The following is a 15,300-nucleotide window of genomic DNA, read 5'->3' as shown; positions in this document are numbered from 1 at the left end:
AATAAGCTACATGTTAGCATAAATAAGTTGCAGGTCATCAAATAATTATTTATATAATTAAAATAATTAAGTTGTCAACATAAATAAGGTCCATGTACCTCTATAAATACGCTAATCCCGGTAAAATTGTCCATGAACAAAACGGAATATTTTATTAAAAGCTATTTTTGAACTAAGTATGAACTGCCAGCATTTGTCAATTACATAATTATGGCATGAAAATGGATTTTAAAGAAGATGGGCTAACAAGGAGAACAAAATGGGCACTACATAAGTCTGTTGTGCGACAAATAAGAAAGTGAAAATAACATCTCAATTATAACATTTTCTTTGACATTTCATTCTACAATGACGTACACATTAATGATTATACATCAATAGATCTCAATATGTCAGATTTAGACAAAACCAAATTTCTTTAAGTAGATTTCCCAAGACAAACCGGAAAATTCATATACTCAGCATATACTTACAGACATTCTATTATATATAATGAACACAATGCGTAATGTCACTGTATTCTTATTGAATGTTATATTGTTAAAAGTGACATATATTCCCGATGGACCGGGTGTTCAAATTCCTGTTATTTGTATATTTGCTGTTGTAATTGTACATAACACATGTCACCATAATAAACCATTTACTTACTTACTTATGCAGCATGTCCACAAATTGCACCAGTCTCACAAATATTGAAATTATTCGTCGATGAAACAGCATACATGTACTAAAAAGAGCCAAAATGATCAATTCTTGATACTAAAACAATCTTTCCATATGAGTGGGTCTTCAGTCCTTTTTTTCTTTCTTCCTTTTTTATTTTTGAGAGATTATACTTAAAGTATGTGTAAAAATCTACATTCTTCTGTTAACAAAAACATGGAGCAAAGACCCACTATACCTTAAAAAATACCCTTTTATGACACAATATATTTTTTCCGAGAAATATTTGAAGTCCATTTAGTCAAGGGCCATATCATACGAAAGCCTATTAGGATCAATCTATGGGTCTTTTTGAATAACAATTATTATGTGTTATATTAAGGAGAGGAACTAGTAAGTTGATACAACTTGTTTCTGATCCTTTTGATTATCAATAAAATATGTTCAAAACAATCTATGGGTGAAAAAAAAAATAAACGGCGTAATAACGCCCTTCCAAACGGTGTATTAAGGCGAAAAAAGGCGTAATAAAATATATATTTTAATGTATTTATTTATATATATTATTTATTCATATTAATAAATACATTTATTCTTAAAATACGAGTAATTTAATATTAATGATAAAAATAATGAAGTTATTCTATTTTTTTTATTTTTGAAAACTTTGCCATCATTTATTTATGTTAACATTTCAGTGAATTAAAAAAACAAACATGTTTTCGCCATTATGAATTATAGAACATTAAAGTTACATTTTAAACATCTATACGCTCTTATGTTAACTCTCAGAAAAGACAAACTTAAAAATTTTCTAGTAAATATTTAAGCACTCAGACGTCCACACAATCTTTGTTCACGAGCTTATGATCACTTACTGAAAGATTTAAATATATGTGCTACATGAACCTGTTTCTTTTCTTAAAATGAAACATCTGTGAATGGAATTCATGTAATTTTCAATCTTTTGGTCTCCTCTTCCTTTTTCTCTCTTTTCGAATCATTCGGTTCCCCTCGTCAATCCTTTTCTGTCTCTCATCCTCTCTGTACAATGCGTATGCCTCACATTCACAATTAATAACGTCGTCTAGCAGCTTTATAGCTATTTTATCCCCATTCACTTCTACACCTTTGCTGACCACGAACTCACATTCCGCCGGAGTAGCGTACGTAACGATCCACCTTGTTCCCACATCCGGATCCGATGAGCGGATCGACAAAGGATCATACTGAACAGAGCGGACTTTGAGACCAAGCTGCGATTCCAGGATGTCTCTGACATCGGTGTGGGTGTAATCATCGTTTTCCCGGAAGCTAAGACAGACTGCGAACGGATTCGGTGGTGGGCGGTTTTTGCGCATGTACATCGCCGGTTGGACTCGGCTGTCGTAATTCACCGTCCTTTTTACATCTTCCAGTAATGAAAGCTTTTGAGGTTTTGGTCTGCAAGAAGAAGTTGGAGATTCTTGAACACTATATTTCAATTACGTACACTACTGAATTGCAATTATGATGTTTCACTTGTGAAATCCTTTTGGAAGTTTTCCATATATTATTTAAATATTGACATTTTTGATGTTTTTGTTCCTTTAACAATAAAGTCGATCGATTTCAAAAATATATGATCATTGATGAAATATTGTGTTAATTCAATGTTGAAAACACTTTAAAAATGTTTTTGTTAACAATTATTTATTTGGTATTTGTATTGATTTTAAAATACCAGAATAGATCATTCAATATCAAAGGAATGAAATAGAAACGTAAATACATGTAATATGTAAATTTCGTATCTTTACTGAAAATGAGTTTGCACTTATTATGTATACACTTCTCTGTTGTACTAAATATATTTTTATTTTTCCAAAATTTTACCCTTTTGAGATTTTGAAACAGGTACTAATTTTTTTAAAAAATATTTTTGCTTTTATTGCTTTTATTGCTTTTGTAGATTTTTTTTTTGGATTGCTTGACTGTTATATTTGTAAACACTGTGGTAGTGGTGGTGATAGGAGAAGGGGGTAGAATTAGAATGGAATTGAATTGTATTTGGAAAAAGTATAATGACTTGTTCAAAGTGACATCCGTAATGGGGTAACACTGCATCAAGTTTTCTTTAAAAAGTAGACTACAGGAGTTATTGCAAATGTACGTGATAAGAACATTCTCAAAAATAAAATGCATGTTCATCCTGCTCAACGTAGTGCAAATTCCTTTAATCTGTGATGCATGAGTATACCAATCGAATTGTTCACTTACATGTTTATCATATACCATAGTCACTTACATGTATATCATATATATAGAGGTATAGTAATTTGTTGATAAGTATAACTCACGTCTCTTTCACTGGGTTTTCCAAGGAGTCCCCTACTCGTGTTTCTTGCTCAGGCTTTTCGTAAACACTCTCTATGGACACTGTGTGGCGTTCGTTAGGAGACAGAACAAACTTTGTTCCAAGTGATGCAAGAGATGTTCCACTCTTAGGATGAGCAGAAGTTCTTGTTACAGTTTTTCTCCTTCGAAATCCCAAATCCTCTAACGTGACATTTGGAGTGCTACCTGATTTCCCACTGAGTTTTGGCAATAAATTTCCTGTTAAGTCATGCCTCTTATCCACGCGCTCTCTTTTTGGGAACCATACAATGTTTTCCGTTGTGTTAGTGTCACTACTTCTTATTTGCGGCCGTCTTTCTGTGTGTGAATTAGACACTTCCCAACGATAGACCCTTCTAACTGGATCATATGTACCCATATTTGTGGAGAGTCCTTTCATCTTTGTATATTTTCCTGGAATTTGGTCCGAAAATCCGGTACCAGAAATTCCCTGATTTAAGAATCCAATGTTCTTCAAACGGATAGCCAATTCCATATCGTAATTTGCAACAGAGAAGGCTCCGGTCTCTCCGTTGTATCTCCTTCGTGGTATTCTTGGATCCTCTCCCTCTCCGCTCATAACTATCATTGCTTGGCTTGCTGTAGGCATGTTTAATGATATGATAGGTTACATCTGTGTAAAATTATGCTGTGGTTCTTTGTTTCTTTGACGTTAACGTCATCCCATTGTTACGTAAGCAATAATTTATTATGATGTCAATCAATTGTGACGTAATTCAAAACTTAATGGAAAAAATGATAGGCCTACCACCCACCGCCTTTCTGGCAATAAAATAATAAGAATTACTCATAATTAGAAAATTTTATCACATAAGTAGTTGAAATGCTGTATTGGTTCTTCTGCGTCCTAATATGCGAGCAATATTGTTGCCTACTACATTTTCATCGGGATCGAGGTACCCATGAAGGAAGAAATATTATTATTATGTAAAAGTATTTTTTAATAATATTTTACCGGCCTCTTTTACACAGCTTTACTGTAAGTATATCATTTAAATGCACGCAAATCTTTGTATTAATTTATATACATTTATATTACATATGACTTTATTCAAGTTGACACATAATCAAAAAATATTCATCCCGGATTTCCTCGGTTTGTAAAGGAAATTCACAAAAAGATTTTTACACTGCTATTTCACAACTTTCTTTTATCTACTGAAAGAACAATGAAACATCTTAGACTAGTGTCAAAACTGGGGAGGACTTTGGGGTTGACAGACCAAGGAATATTGAGAGGATGGTCTGAAAGGTGCTGCAGATGCGGGGGTTCCAGAGGTGTATCCTCAGGTAAGAAATTTAAATCTCGTAAAATCAATAATATATAGTTTAAAAATATATCTGGTGCCTAAAAATGATAGTATCATTCATGCTGAAATATTTATAAGGGATTTCTCTGTTGAGGGACCAGTATTTCACAAGTTGGGTGTTGATCGATCAGTGCATGTACTTAATTGTTTTGGCTGTTATATAGCATGAATAATAAATTAATATAATATTTTATACAGAAGAGTATAGCCTATGCACTGTATACCAATTTAATGTACTTAAAAAACTTACTTGCTGTAATGAAAGTGATTCTTATTAAAAACAAACATACAACTATAGTATTATTGCTACATTAACTGGTTTTTTTTTTCATTATGTTCATAATCATAGATCAGTTATGTAATTATATGAAGTTACATATTTCATGCTTACAGTATCCTCAAAGTTTAATTCATTAGAAGATCACCACACAGCAGAAAACTACAAAAAGATAATGGGAAAAGTCCCTCAGTGTGGTAAGTCAATAAGTGCATGTAACTAACATCTGTACATTTCTTGGCAACAATGCTTGCAAGTGTAATATGAACAAATCAATTAATTAAAAAACTCCTTGCTCCATTTCTGCTCAGTGGTAGTTGTGACTGCAGGAGAGTATGACATATTGAGAGATTGCTGGTCAAAGAGAGGAATGACTTGTACATCATTTACCAATGTCTCCTACCATCCTCCCATTGTCTCCTTCTGTATCAACAATCCAAGGTACCAGTATTCCATACTGTCAGTGCTCTGTTTGTTAATAAAGAAAAACTAAAGCTTTTTGATGGGACTTCAGTTTGAGGAATTGTAAATAGTCAGTTAACTCAGTTTAAAAAAAAAATCCTTTTCATTGTAGTCACATGCATGAGTTGCTGTTAAGAACTCAAAAATTTGCCATCCATGTGCTTAAGCAAAACCAGGTGAGAAAAACTGACTAAGAGATAGGACTGGGACAATACACCTTTTCTGTATCGATATGTATCACAATATTTGTGCTATGATACAGTATGTATCACAGTATTTTTAACTGTTTTTTTTTTTTCAAATGTTCATTTTATATTGAAATAAACAATATAAACATATTATATTTCTTCTCAAATAAGATTAATATATTGTTACGTTCCGCTAAGTTTACCTGTGAAATTCGGATTAACTGTTGTTGACAAGTTCCGAATAAACGGACCCTGAACCCGATGTGTATAAACTACTAAAATATTTGTCAATGAACAATGAACGAAAGAATTGAACAATGATTTATTATTTGAACTTTATCAATTTGATTTATGTATTGTAATTACAAAGCGTTATGTTGTATATGTTCTATATAGGTACAACGTTATTAAGTAATTTTAGTGGTCAAAACCCGCTAACTTACAAATTAGATATTGATTGTGACATTATTGGTATCTGACGTTTATACGTCATCATAACAACTTTTGTCTATAAAATCAGCTGTTTTGTGTTTAGAAGTCAGTCTGCATTGGGTTGCGACTCCGTATACTTCGGGTGTAAGACAGTGGTATGTACAAACGGTACCAAGTCTATGTATACGAAATCATTAGTGAAGAGTCATTCAGAGTAGAAACGTCCTGGATTGACCATTGGTTCGTCATCTTTGTATTAACAAAATAACGTTGTACCAACCAAGTTTATCATTGTGCTTATAATTGAACCATTTGATCGTCTTAATAAATATCATAAACTTTACAACGTGTTATTCGTCACGGTTCTAGTGCAGATATTATAGTGAACTAAAAATTGGTCATTTCGCCAATTATTCAGTGGACCAAAAATTGGTCATTATTCCGATTGTATATAAACTTTGTGGATAACCATTTCAACCTTGACCAGTTACCAGAAACCAACAGCGGCCCACGATTAACTGATTAAGTAACAACCTTATACCCTCGGTTTCGTTACAATATTCATAGTAGCTGAATATCTGTTGCAAAACAAAATTATTTAACAAAAGTGATGTTAATCATTTTGTTAAATATTTGTATTTAAAATATTTATTTTAAACCGAAGTGTCAAGTAAAGTAAAGAAAAAAATAAGTCTTGAAATTTTGTTTTCCATTTCAATACTTTTACACGTGTATTGATATATCCTCACACAGAATCAGTATTTCGATATGTTGTCCCAGCCCTACTAAAAGTGTACAAGTGTATAACTGAGGTAAATAATGATGTGATCCCTTTGTAATACATAATGGTAATTAATGACTCTCTGAGTAAAATTGTAGTACTTCCAAAGTAAACATGTAAAGTATGTATGAACTAATCAATGTTAAAAAATTTGTAAAAAAAAAAAAAAACCAAAAGATTGTTTGTGTGTAAATGATTGCTTTTTTTTTTTTTTTTTTTTTTTTTTTTTTTTGTTGACAGGTAAAGTATGGTGTAGAATTTGCAAAACATATGGAAACAGAAGAATGTCAGTTCAAGAAAATTCCCCATGCACAGACAAATGAAGTAAGTGCACAAAAATTAATTGTATGCAATTGCACAAATAAAATTCTTAGCATTGAACCTAGTAGCTGCAGATCTGTAGCTCGCTGATCTGGAAAAATTGGGATGGGCAACCAGAGAGCTACAGTGCCACCCATTGAAAAAAGTGTATATTTACTGTGCACAAAAAAATGCACTGTTTCTCAATTTTTTAAAATTCTCTGTATATTTAAACTACCATCTCAAAATATTACAAATCGTGTGTTCCTAACATTTTTTCACTACTTCCACAATAAAACATTTCCCCCAACCATTGTAAATACCATATATACTCGCCTATAAGTCGGTCCGCCTGTAAGTCGGTTCTATTTTTTAAGCTTCAGTTAGAGGGATTGACCGGTTTAAATACCATTCTCTTTTATAACTCGCGTATAAGTCGGATAAAGAGTTCTGGAGCCAAGTTTAACTCCCAAAAAACTTACTTATAGGCGAGTATGTACGGTAGCCCTCCTGGCCTGAAATTGAGACCATCGAAAATTTCACATATTTATACTGCCGTCTTGGGTGGAAAGACAATTCGGTCCAACACGCTTCGTACATGACTTGTACATACAGTTTTGTTGTGGAAGTAGTAAAAGAATATGTTAGGAACACACAGTTAGTAATATTTTTATATATACTTAGAAATAAATTGAGAAACACTGCTCTTTTTTGTGCGCAATAAATACACACTTTTTCCAAGGGGTGGCACTGTAGCTCTCTGGTTGCCAGACCAGTGAGCTACTGATCTGCAGCTGCATTGAACCATTCATGTTATGCTTGTAAGTCAGATTTTGATTCAAATAAATATTTTATAGGTACATCTAGTTTAATATTTGGGTCATTGGCAGAAACCCACGGCCAATCTTGCATACGCTTATTGACCAGTCAATAAGCGTATGCGAGACTGGCCGTGGGTTTCCAATGATGTATTACGATATGATTATTGTAAATTTCAAAAAAAAAAAAAGGAAATACAGGCTGATTCTAATATTGTTGTATATATCTGACATTTTTAATACAGGGTGTTCCAATAATTTCTGACTGTGCTGCAGTAATGGAGTGCCGTGCCCATTCAGTACACACTGTAGGCGACCACCATGTGTGGTATGGGGGTGTGGTCAATGCTGAAATTAATGAGTCAGAGGACAACCCTCTCCTGTACTATATAAGGTAAGAAAACACAGTAGAATTTGTGGTTTGTTTCTGTTGGCACATAAGGATTGTGTTTTTCTATCCATGTGTAACAATACACAAACAATTTACATGTATCTATGGTATGTTCTTTGAAATGTAACATGTGCTAGGAATCATGATTTACTATTTTTAAGAAAGATTTCTAATAAATGAATGAACTATTTTTAAGAAAGATTTCTAATAAATGAATGAGATCTATTTTGCTATTTTTTTTTAATGTCTTATTAAATTTTCATAAATTGTGTATTAGCTATCAATATTACATTTTGTGTTACTTGTAGATCATTTAGATCTGTAGGAGATGAAATATTTATCCAAGCATTTGAGGATGCCACGTTGCCTTTTGAGGATTGGACTCATGAGGCACATTTGAGGATGGCCTGGAATTACATCACAGAATATGGCAAAGAGGCAGCCACACCACACATAAGGTATGTGGACTTAAAATACTTAACTTGTACATAAATGTCTTGTACTTCATATTTAAATTTCTGAAATATGATTTTTTTTCTTTTTTTTTCCAGGCAGGGTATTCAGCATTTTAATGAACAAAACAAAGAAAAGGTATTTAAGTCCATCTTTAAAATAATGTTTGTTTGTCCTCTCCTGACTCAGGGTAAAAATATTGGGTCAGTAGGTAGATGGGAAATTTTTTCTTTCCCAAGAAAATTTTAACATCAATGCTGAATTTTCAAAATATATAAAAATAAAATTTAAATATTCCAAAATGAAATGAAAAAAATTATCGTTTCCTGGAGGTTAAAAAAAAGTTTTGGGTCAGGCCAATTTTAGCCAATCGGTCGGGGGAGGGCAAACAAACAATTTTTTAAAGATGGCATTATATTTAAATTATATAAAATATGTAAAATTTCTGCAAATGTTTAATCCCAGTTTTTACAAATACATGTACCTCTGAAGATCTTCTGTATCTAAATTATTTTCTTATACATGTAGTTACTAATTATATAAATTGAATACCATAAAAATTAAGTCATTATGCATGTGATAATTTGAAAATATTACTCACAGTAAATTGCAATTCTTAAAATGTTCAAGTATACGAATCGCAAGAAGCAGGTCATATTGACTTTTTTAAAAAAATTATACTATGTGCCTTTATTTAGTTAAATTTTTCACTAAAATAGCAAATTTAAATTGAAGGTAAAGTTTGGATACCATGAAACTATAACCATGTTCTACATTGCGGAGGTAGCACATGCCATTAAGCAGTCCCCTGGAGTTAACACTTTTGAGGAGTTTGTAGACAGAAACCCATACCTCTTTGACAAGACCGTTATAGCACAATACTACTCCCATAAACATCTGTACTCAGACACTGCCAGACACCAGTAAGTTACAGTTGATATGTAGATCTCTATCTATGATATTGGATTTTGTATAGTAATTGATATTATGAAGATATTGGAAAGTTATCATAATCCTTGCCTTTTGCTTTGACAAATTTTTCGACTTGTGATTCATGAATGAAGGAAGCTCTAAACACTGGTGACAGAGTCCTAATTCTATGGTAGTTTTTTGCAGTTAGAGATCTGCCCTTTGATGTAAACTGGGGAAAAGGGAAATGTACAGTACATGTAATGACACAATCTGATATAGATTAAAGTACTTTATCTTGATCTAGTATAAATTGAAAACTTTATTTGCATGTATTTTCCGAATGGAATTTCTGTTCACTATTGTCTGAGAACTTTTTTTTCTGGAAAAATATGACAGGTACCCTATGTTGAAAATGAACTAAATAAACTCAGTATGTATACCTATATATGATCAAATTTTCTTACAGCCAGAAAAACATTTTTCATCAGTGTTTAGAGCTTCCTTAATGTAGAACATGTAATTTTAACTTGAGTGTTTCAAAAGTAAAATTTTTGAATAGACCCATTGTAAGTGTTCATTTTCTCAAACATAGGTTTTATTTATTTTCCTGTTACAGATTTGTACAGCCAGATCTGAGACCACTTCCAAGTTGATGTTAGTACCTTGTTAATGACACTTAATTAAAATATTAAACTATCAAGTCTTTGTGTTAGATCAAGGGATGTCACTCCATCAGTGTATTCCTCATATTGACTTTGAGATTAATTTATTGATTAGAAGTTTAGAACTTTTTCATTTCCTTAACAGTGATTGAACAAATTTTCATTTTACTATTATAATTAATAAAGACAAGTATTGTCTTATTATTATAGGAGCAACAGCTTTAAATTTTTTTTATCTAATTTTAAAGTATTTGAAAGTGTAATTAATTGTCAAACTTATTTGAACCATTCATGAATTTGTGTTTTGTTTGTTGTTTTTCTTTTTTACATCTTAAATGTGAATTGTTTGTTTGTTTTTAGAAAGCTTATTACAATGTAGTTTGTTATTTCATTGTCCTCCAAGAATGAAGATTTTAAATAGTTATCCGTCTGTGCCATATACTAGTAGTATATTCCTTGGATTATGTGAACTGTTGAAAGATTTTAAAGAAATTGCAGGAGAGTAAGACTGACATCCTAAATATTTGATTGTGTGACCTGAAGGTATTTCAATGCTAATGTGATGAATATAAATTCAATGTTAAATAAAATTGTAAATTTTAATGTTTTGTGTTTAAAAAATAGACAATACAATATTTATTGGCGCAAACACAATAACAATTATTGGCAAAGGCACAACATACAAGAATCATCAATTGTTCATACATTTAAACAATATCCTAGAATGTGAAGATATGCATAAATCATACAATTATTTGTAGCATACAATAATTATGTAATACAATCATTTCTAGATATATGACATTTTTTAATAAAAGTAAGGCCGGAGTGATAAGGCCTTTTTGCCAGTAAGAAACAATAAATAAAATATGAGATTTAATGAGACAGGATTTCTCACCTAGCCAAGGGTGGCAATGAAAACAATTAGATTAAACAGGTGTTTTAATTTTTACTTAGGTAATTTTTTTTTTCATTTAAGTGCTATTTTTGCTGAATCTTTTATTTAAAAAAAAAAGTTTTAAATGCAAAAAAGTGTATAATCTTAATGTAATACTTTTCCCCCTTTACACTTTAGAGTTTTGCCAGGTATGTTAATACATACTTAATGGCCTAATTTACCTATAGCTGATAGATTTTAACATTGATTACATATGTGAAATTGTTTGATGAAATAAGAATTGCCTGGATGGAAAAAGACATAGAAAAAAAAAATAATTTAGCTACTACAAGTGATCGACATAAAGAATCCAAGTTGAACGTATAAATTCAATGTACATTATAAAGTTGTAAATAGCTTTTCTTCCTGTATTACACATTACATGTCATTAATTTTAGAGCATTATGATAAATATTTTAGTCAATGGGAATTTTTATCAAATATGGAAGCCTGTAGTTTTCATAAACAAAATTGAAAGTTGATATGTTCTTCTTCAATTATATTATAATTTGTAAATATAACTGTAAAATAAAAATCATACATTCATGACTAAAATATAGTAAATAATTGTTAGGGAGAATTTTGCTTTGAAATCAACCATTAGGAAAGTTGACACCCCCCCCCCCCCTCCTTACTCACACACAAAGAAATACAATAAAAGATGGTAAATAATTGGAAATATATACATGTATATGGGTTAAAGGAAAAAAGACACAGCAGCAGCAGGAATTTCCGTATAAGACCTTCTCTGTAACAAAATAATAATAAAATTCTACAAGTTCGCACGACGTTCCATAGTTCCCTGTGGCATGGCTAAAAATAGGTTAGGGTATTTCCAGTTTCACTTCACGAAGAAGATCTTCATTTTTGACTAGGGACTGAAAGATTGAGGTTTGACCCTCTCTCAGTCCTGGGTCCGCAAATATGAGTGATGATGAAACAATGGAGATTGAAGAGGATGAGTGGACAGGGCTTTCTATTCAACAGGGCGCTGAAGTTCCTGTCTCAGAGAGGTTGGCTCCATATCAGACATTGAATAGCACGGAGGGTTATGTTTTCAAGACTGACTACGAAACCCGACTTCGTCGGTTCCTGTGTATTGGGACGGATGGGGGTACCTACTACACTGGTGAACGAGATTTGACCAGGGAAAACGCTGGATGCATTGTCAGGTATGGACCCATTTATAAAATATAGTCAACCTGCATCAATTGACATGATACAGTAAAATTTGTTCAATATAGGAGCTTGCTTGTAATCTTTGACTTTAATTCATAGAGCATTTATTAGTTGAACTAATCAGAAGTTAAGACTTTTTAGTTTATGAGTTGATCATCATAGAAAATGAGATATCCTGTATATCTGTATATTTCCTATCTTTCCTAATATACTTCGACAATGCTCATAAAAAGAGTGTATATGTATGAGTATAAAGCTAAGTAATAAACTGAATACAAATCAGTGAAGCACTATTTGCTGACCTGTACATTCTTAAATACAAGGAAAAGTCTTAGAAATGGTATTAGAAACATCTGAGGAAATAGGCTATGTATAAATATAGCCTCCTTCCGTGTACTTTGCTGTATCGTTTAATATGAACATCTTTTACGAAACATGCAGCTGATCGGGAATATTCAAACATAAAATTGTGAACAATTTACAGCAGATCTGTTTGATTAATTTACTGACGTCAATTTAAGTAAATTTTTATATTGTTTGATTTTTATTTAGGATGATCAACAATGGTGATGGATTGAAAGTTGTGGAGACAATTAGAGAATTCAGTGTGGAGAACAAAGCATGCAAAGCAAATCCAATCATGTTTGCTTTGGCTTTGAGCTGTCGTTCCAATGACCCCACAACTAAAGAAGCTGGCTACAAGATTCTGTCAGATGTCTGTCGAATTCCAACACACCTGTTCCAGTTTGTTAAGTATTGCCAAGAAATGAATCCTTATGGGAAGGGATGGGGAAGAGCTCATCGAAAGGGGGTGTCCACTTGGTACCAAAACTACAATAAGAAGAAAGAGGGAATTCTGATGCTAGCCCATCATGTGACCAAGTACAAGGCCAGGTTTGGGTTCAGCCATCAGGATGTGTTCCGACTTTGTCACATTAAGACCACCTATGATGCACTGGGGTATTTGGTCAGCTACATTTGTCGAGGGAAGGCTGCCACTGAGAACCAGTGGAAAATGAGCTGGGCAATGAGAGATGAGGGATTTGAACAGTCTGAGTTGAAGAAAGTCATTGATCTTCTAAAAGTGTTCGAAGATGCGCAGAAATGTACCAATGAAGAACAGATGAAACGCATGATTTTGGAGCATCACTTGGCACGAGAACATGTGCCAACAGGGCTGTTGAAATCTAAGGAAGTCTGGGGGGCCTTGATGAGGCACATGCCAATGACAGCCATGATTCGAAACCTTGGGAAAATGTCCAGTCTTGGTCTCTTGGAATCTGACAGCTTTGGGGAACAAATCACTACTGAAAAACTGAAGAATGAGCAGTTGCTAAAAGCAGGCAGGATCCATCCATTTACTCTCTTAGTCGCCATAAAAGCATACTCCAAAGGGAAAGGTGAGCTGGGGAAGCTTGAATGGCAAGTAAATCGGAGAGTTGTAGATGCATTGCAAGAAGCTTTCTATCTCTCCTTCAAACATGTCAAGCCAACAGGAAAGCGGTACCTATTAGCAGTGGATGTGAGTGGTTCCATGAATGTTCCAGTTATGGGTACTCCAATCATAACAGCAAGAGATGCTGCAGCAGCCATGATGATGGTAACTGTTCGAACGGAACAGAATTATGATGTGGTTGCATTTGCTGGTGGCTTGAATTCTTTAACCAAATTAGCAATTTCACCACAGGATAACATCACTGCAGTGTTGGAGAAATGCTCCAGGCTGCGATTTGCCGCTACAGACTGCTCAGCTCCAATTGTTGATGCCATCCAAAATAAGAAGTTATATGACGTCTTTGTGGTGTATACAGACTCGGAAACCAACTATGGCTCTGTACATCCATCACAAGCACTGAAGAACTACCGCCATATTTCTGGGGTGAAGGATGCCCGTCTGATTGTGTGTGGTATGGCCAGTAATGGGTTTACTATTGCTGATCCTGAAGATCCATGCATGATGGATATTGTCGGATTTGATTCTGGTGCCCCAGGCGCCATCCACCAATTTGTTACTGGGACCATTTAAATATTTTATCACAAAGAATTCCAATACACAGATGAATCTTCTGTTGTGCAAAGAGATTTCATTATGTTTTGAACATAGCTTGAAGTGTTATACAGTATGGAACAATGTTTAACTTTTGTATAATGCTACTAACGAGTGTATACATTTGGCTAACCTTATAACATTTCCATTTGTAGTAGTTTATATAATGTATTGATAATGTTCAATTAAGAAAACTAAAACATTTTTAATCTGATAATTACAATTTTTACTAAAATGTTTAAAATAGGATGGGGCCACAATGGGGTGGGGTGGGGGTGGAAGTCAACAGTTTTCTCAAGACCATGCAGGAGCAATTCTTTGAATTTTTTTTAATAACAGTACAACTGCAGTCAAAGTAACAAATTAGCAATCCAATGTATATAGTGTAGATTAAAATTGTAGCCCCAGCTAAGGGAAGGGTTAGTTTAAAATAGGAGGATCAAAGATTTACACAAGAAGTAGGGGAAGCAGGTACACAGACAATTCTTGTGCAAGTATGTCCACAATCCTACTTGCAGTGTAGAATTTTTTTTAAATGGACCCTGGTAAGAGGGTGGACTCCCAATAGGAGAAAAAAGTATGAAGACTTTCTTAAAAAAACAACCAAGGATATGATTTTTAAACATCAAATGTATTTAGTTTATACTTTGTTGAAAATGTGTTTTGGAGCAAAGAGAAATTTGATTTAAATAAGTGTTAAATAGTCCTATGTCCTTATGTTTATGATATTATTGTATAATATTAAAGAGAAACTGTCCTGACCCTAGCCAACCTTTAACCCCTGTCTTCCTATCCAATGTGAAAAAATGTTGAACTGCAAGGGGTTAACACTGGTCCAGTGGAGTACCAAACACCCAAAAGCTGCAGACAAAGGATACTCCTCAAGATCCCCTACCTTTTCGTAGTGTTAATTTGTTCGACTGGCTACAATAAAATACTGGTACTGTGGAATCAATAGATTTCATGGTGGTTCAATTTTGTGGGTACCTCTCATCCATGAATTAACATCCTCCATGAATTAATATACTACGGTTACAAAGTCATATTTCCTTCTGTAGGTATAATAGAATACCTGAAATTACATTCCC

General features: G+C 33.3%; 3 protein-coding genes across 3 annotated transcripts; 2 read left to right on the top strand and 1 right to left on the bottom strand.

Moving 5' to 3' along the window:
• Nucleotides 1-1,346: 1,346 nt before the first annotated feature.
• LOC133184279 (uncharacterized) lies at nt 1,347-3,678 on the bottom strand. Its single transcript, XM_061319261.1, has 2 exons — nt 3,006-3,678; nt 1,347-2,109 (listed from the first exon to the last, which is right to left on the bottom strand). Exons 1-2 carry the CDS (start codon nt 3,650-3,652, stop codon nt 1,626-1,628), a joined length of 1,131 nt encoding a protein of 376 aa, XP_061175245.1. The 5' UTR covers nt 3,653-3,678; the 3' UTR covers nt 1,347-1,625.
• A 264-nt stretch (nt 3,679-3,942) lies between these two features.
• On the top strand, nt 3,943-10,652 carry LOC133184658 (uncharacterized). Its single transcript, XM_061319745.1, has 11 exons — nt 3,943-4,042; nt 4,229-4,353; nt 4,767-4,847; nt 4,962-5,091; nt 5,225-5,288; nt 6,754-6,837; nt 7,877-8,025; nt 8,331-8,480; nt 8,574-8,613; nt 9,211-9,398; nt 10,004-10,652. The coding sequence occupies exons 2-11, from the start codon at nt 4,233-4,235 to the stop codon at nt 10,038-10,040; spliced, it is 1,044 nt and encodes a 347-aa protein (XP_061175729.1). The 5' UTR covers nt 3,943-4,042; nt 4,229-4,232; the 3' UTR covers nt 10,041-10,652.
• Nucleotides 10,653-11,825: 1,173 nt separating this feature from the next.
• On the top strand, nt 11,826-14,421 carry LOC133184278 (RNA-binding protein RO60-like). The gene is made up of 2 exons (XM_061319259.1): nt 11,826-12,158; nt 12,718-14,421. Exons 1-2 carry the CDS (start codon nt 11,911-11,913, stop codon nt 14,189-14,191), a joined length of 1,722 nt encoding a protein of 573 aa, XP_061175243.1. The 5' UTR covers nt 11,826-11,910; the 3' UTR covers nt 14,192-14,421.
• The last annotated feature ends 879 nt before the right edge of the window (nt 14,422-15,300 follow it).

This window comes from Saccostrea echinata, unplaced genomic scaffold (genome assembly GCF_033153115.1).
Source record: "Saccostrea echinata isolate AGI-Se365-2 ecotype Australia unplaced genomic scaffold, CSIRO_AGI_Sech_v1 ptg000010l, whole genome shotgun sequence".
NCBI classification, from domain to species: domain Eukaryota; kingdom Metazoa; phylum Mollusca; class Bivalvia; order Ostreida; family Ostreidae; genus Saccostrea; species Saccostrea echinata.
Note: the sequence above shows the minus strand (reverse complement) of the source record. Positions and strands in the feature narration are given on the sequence as shown.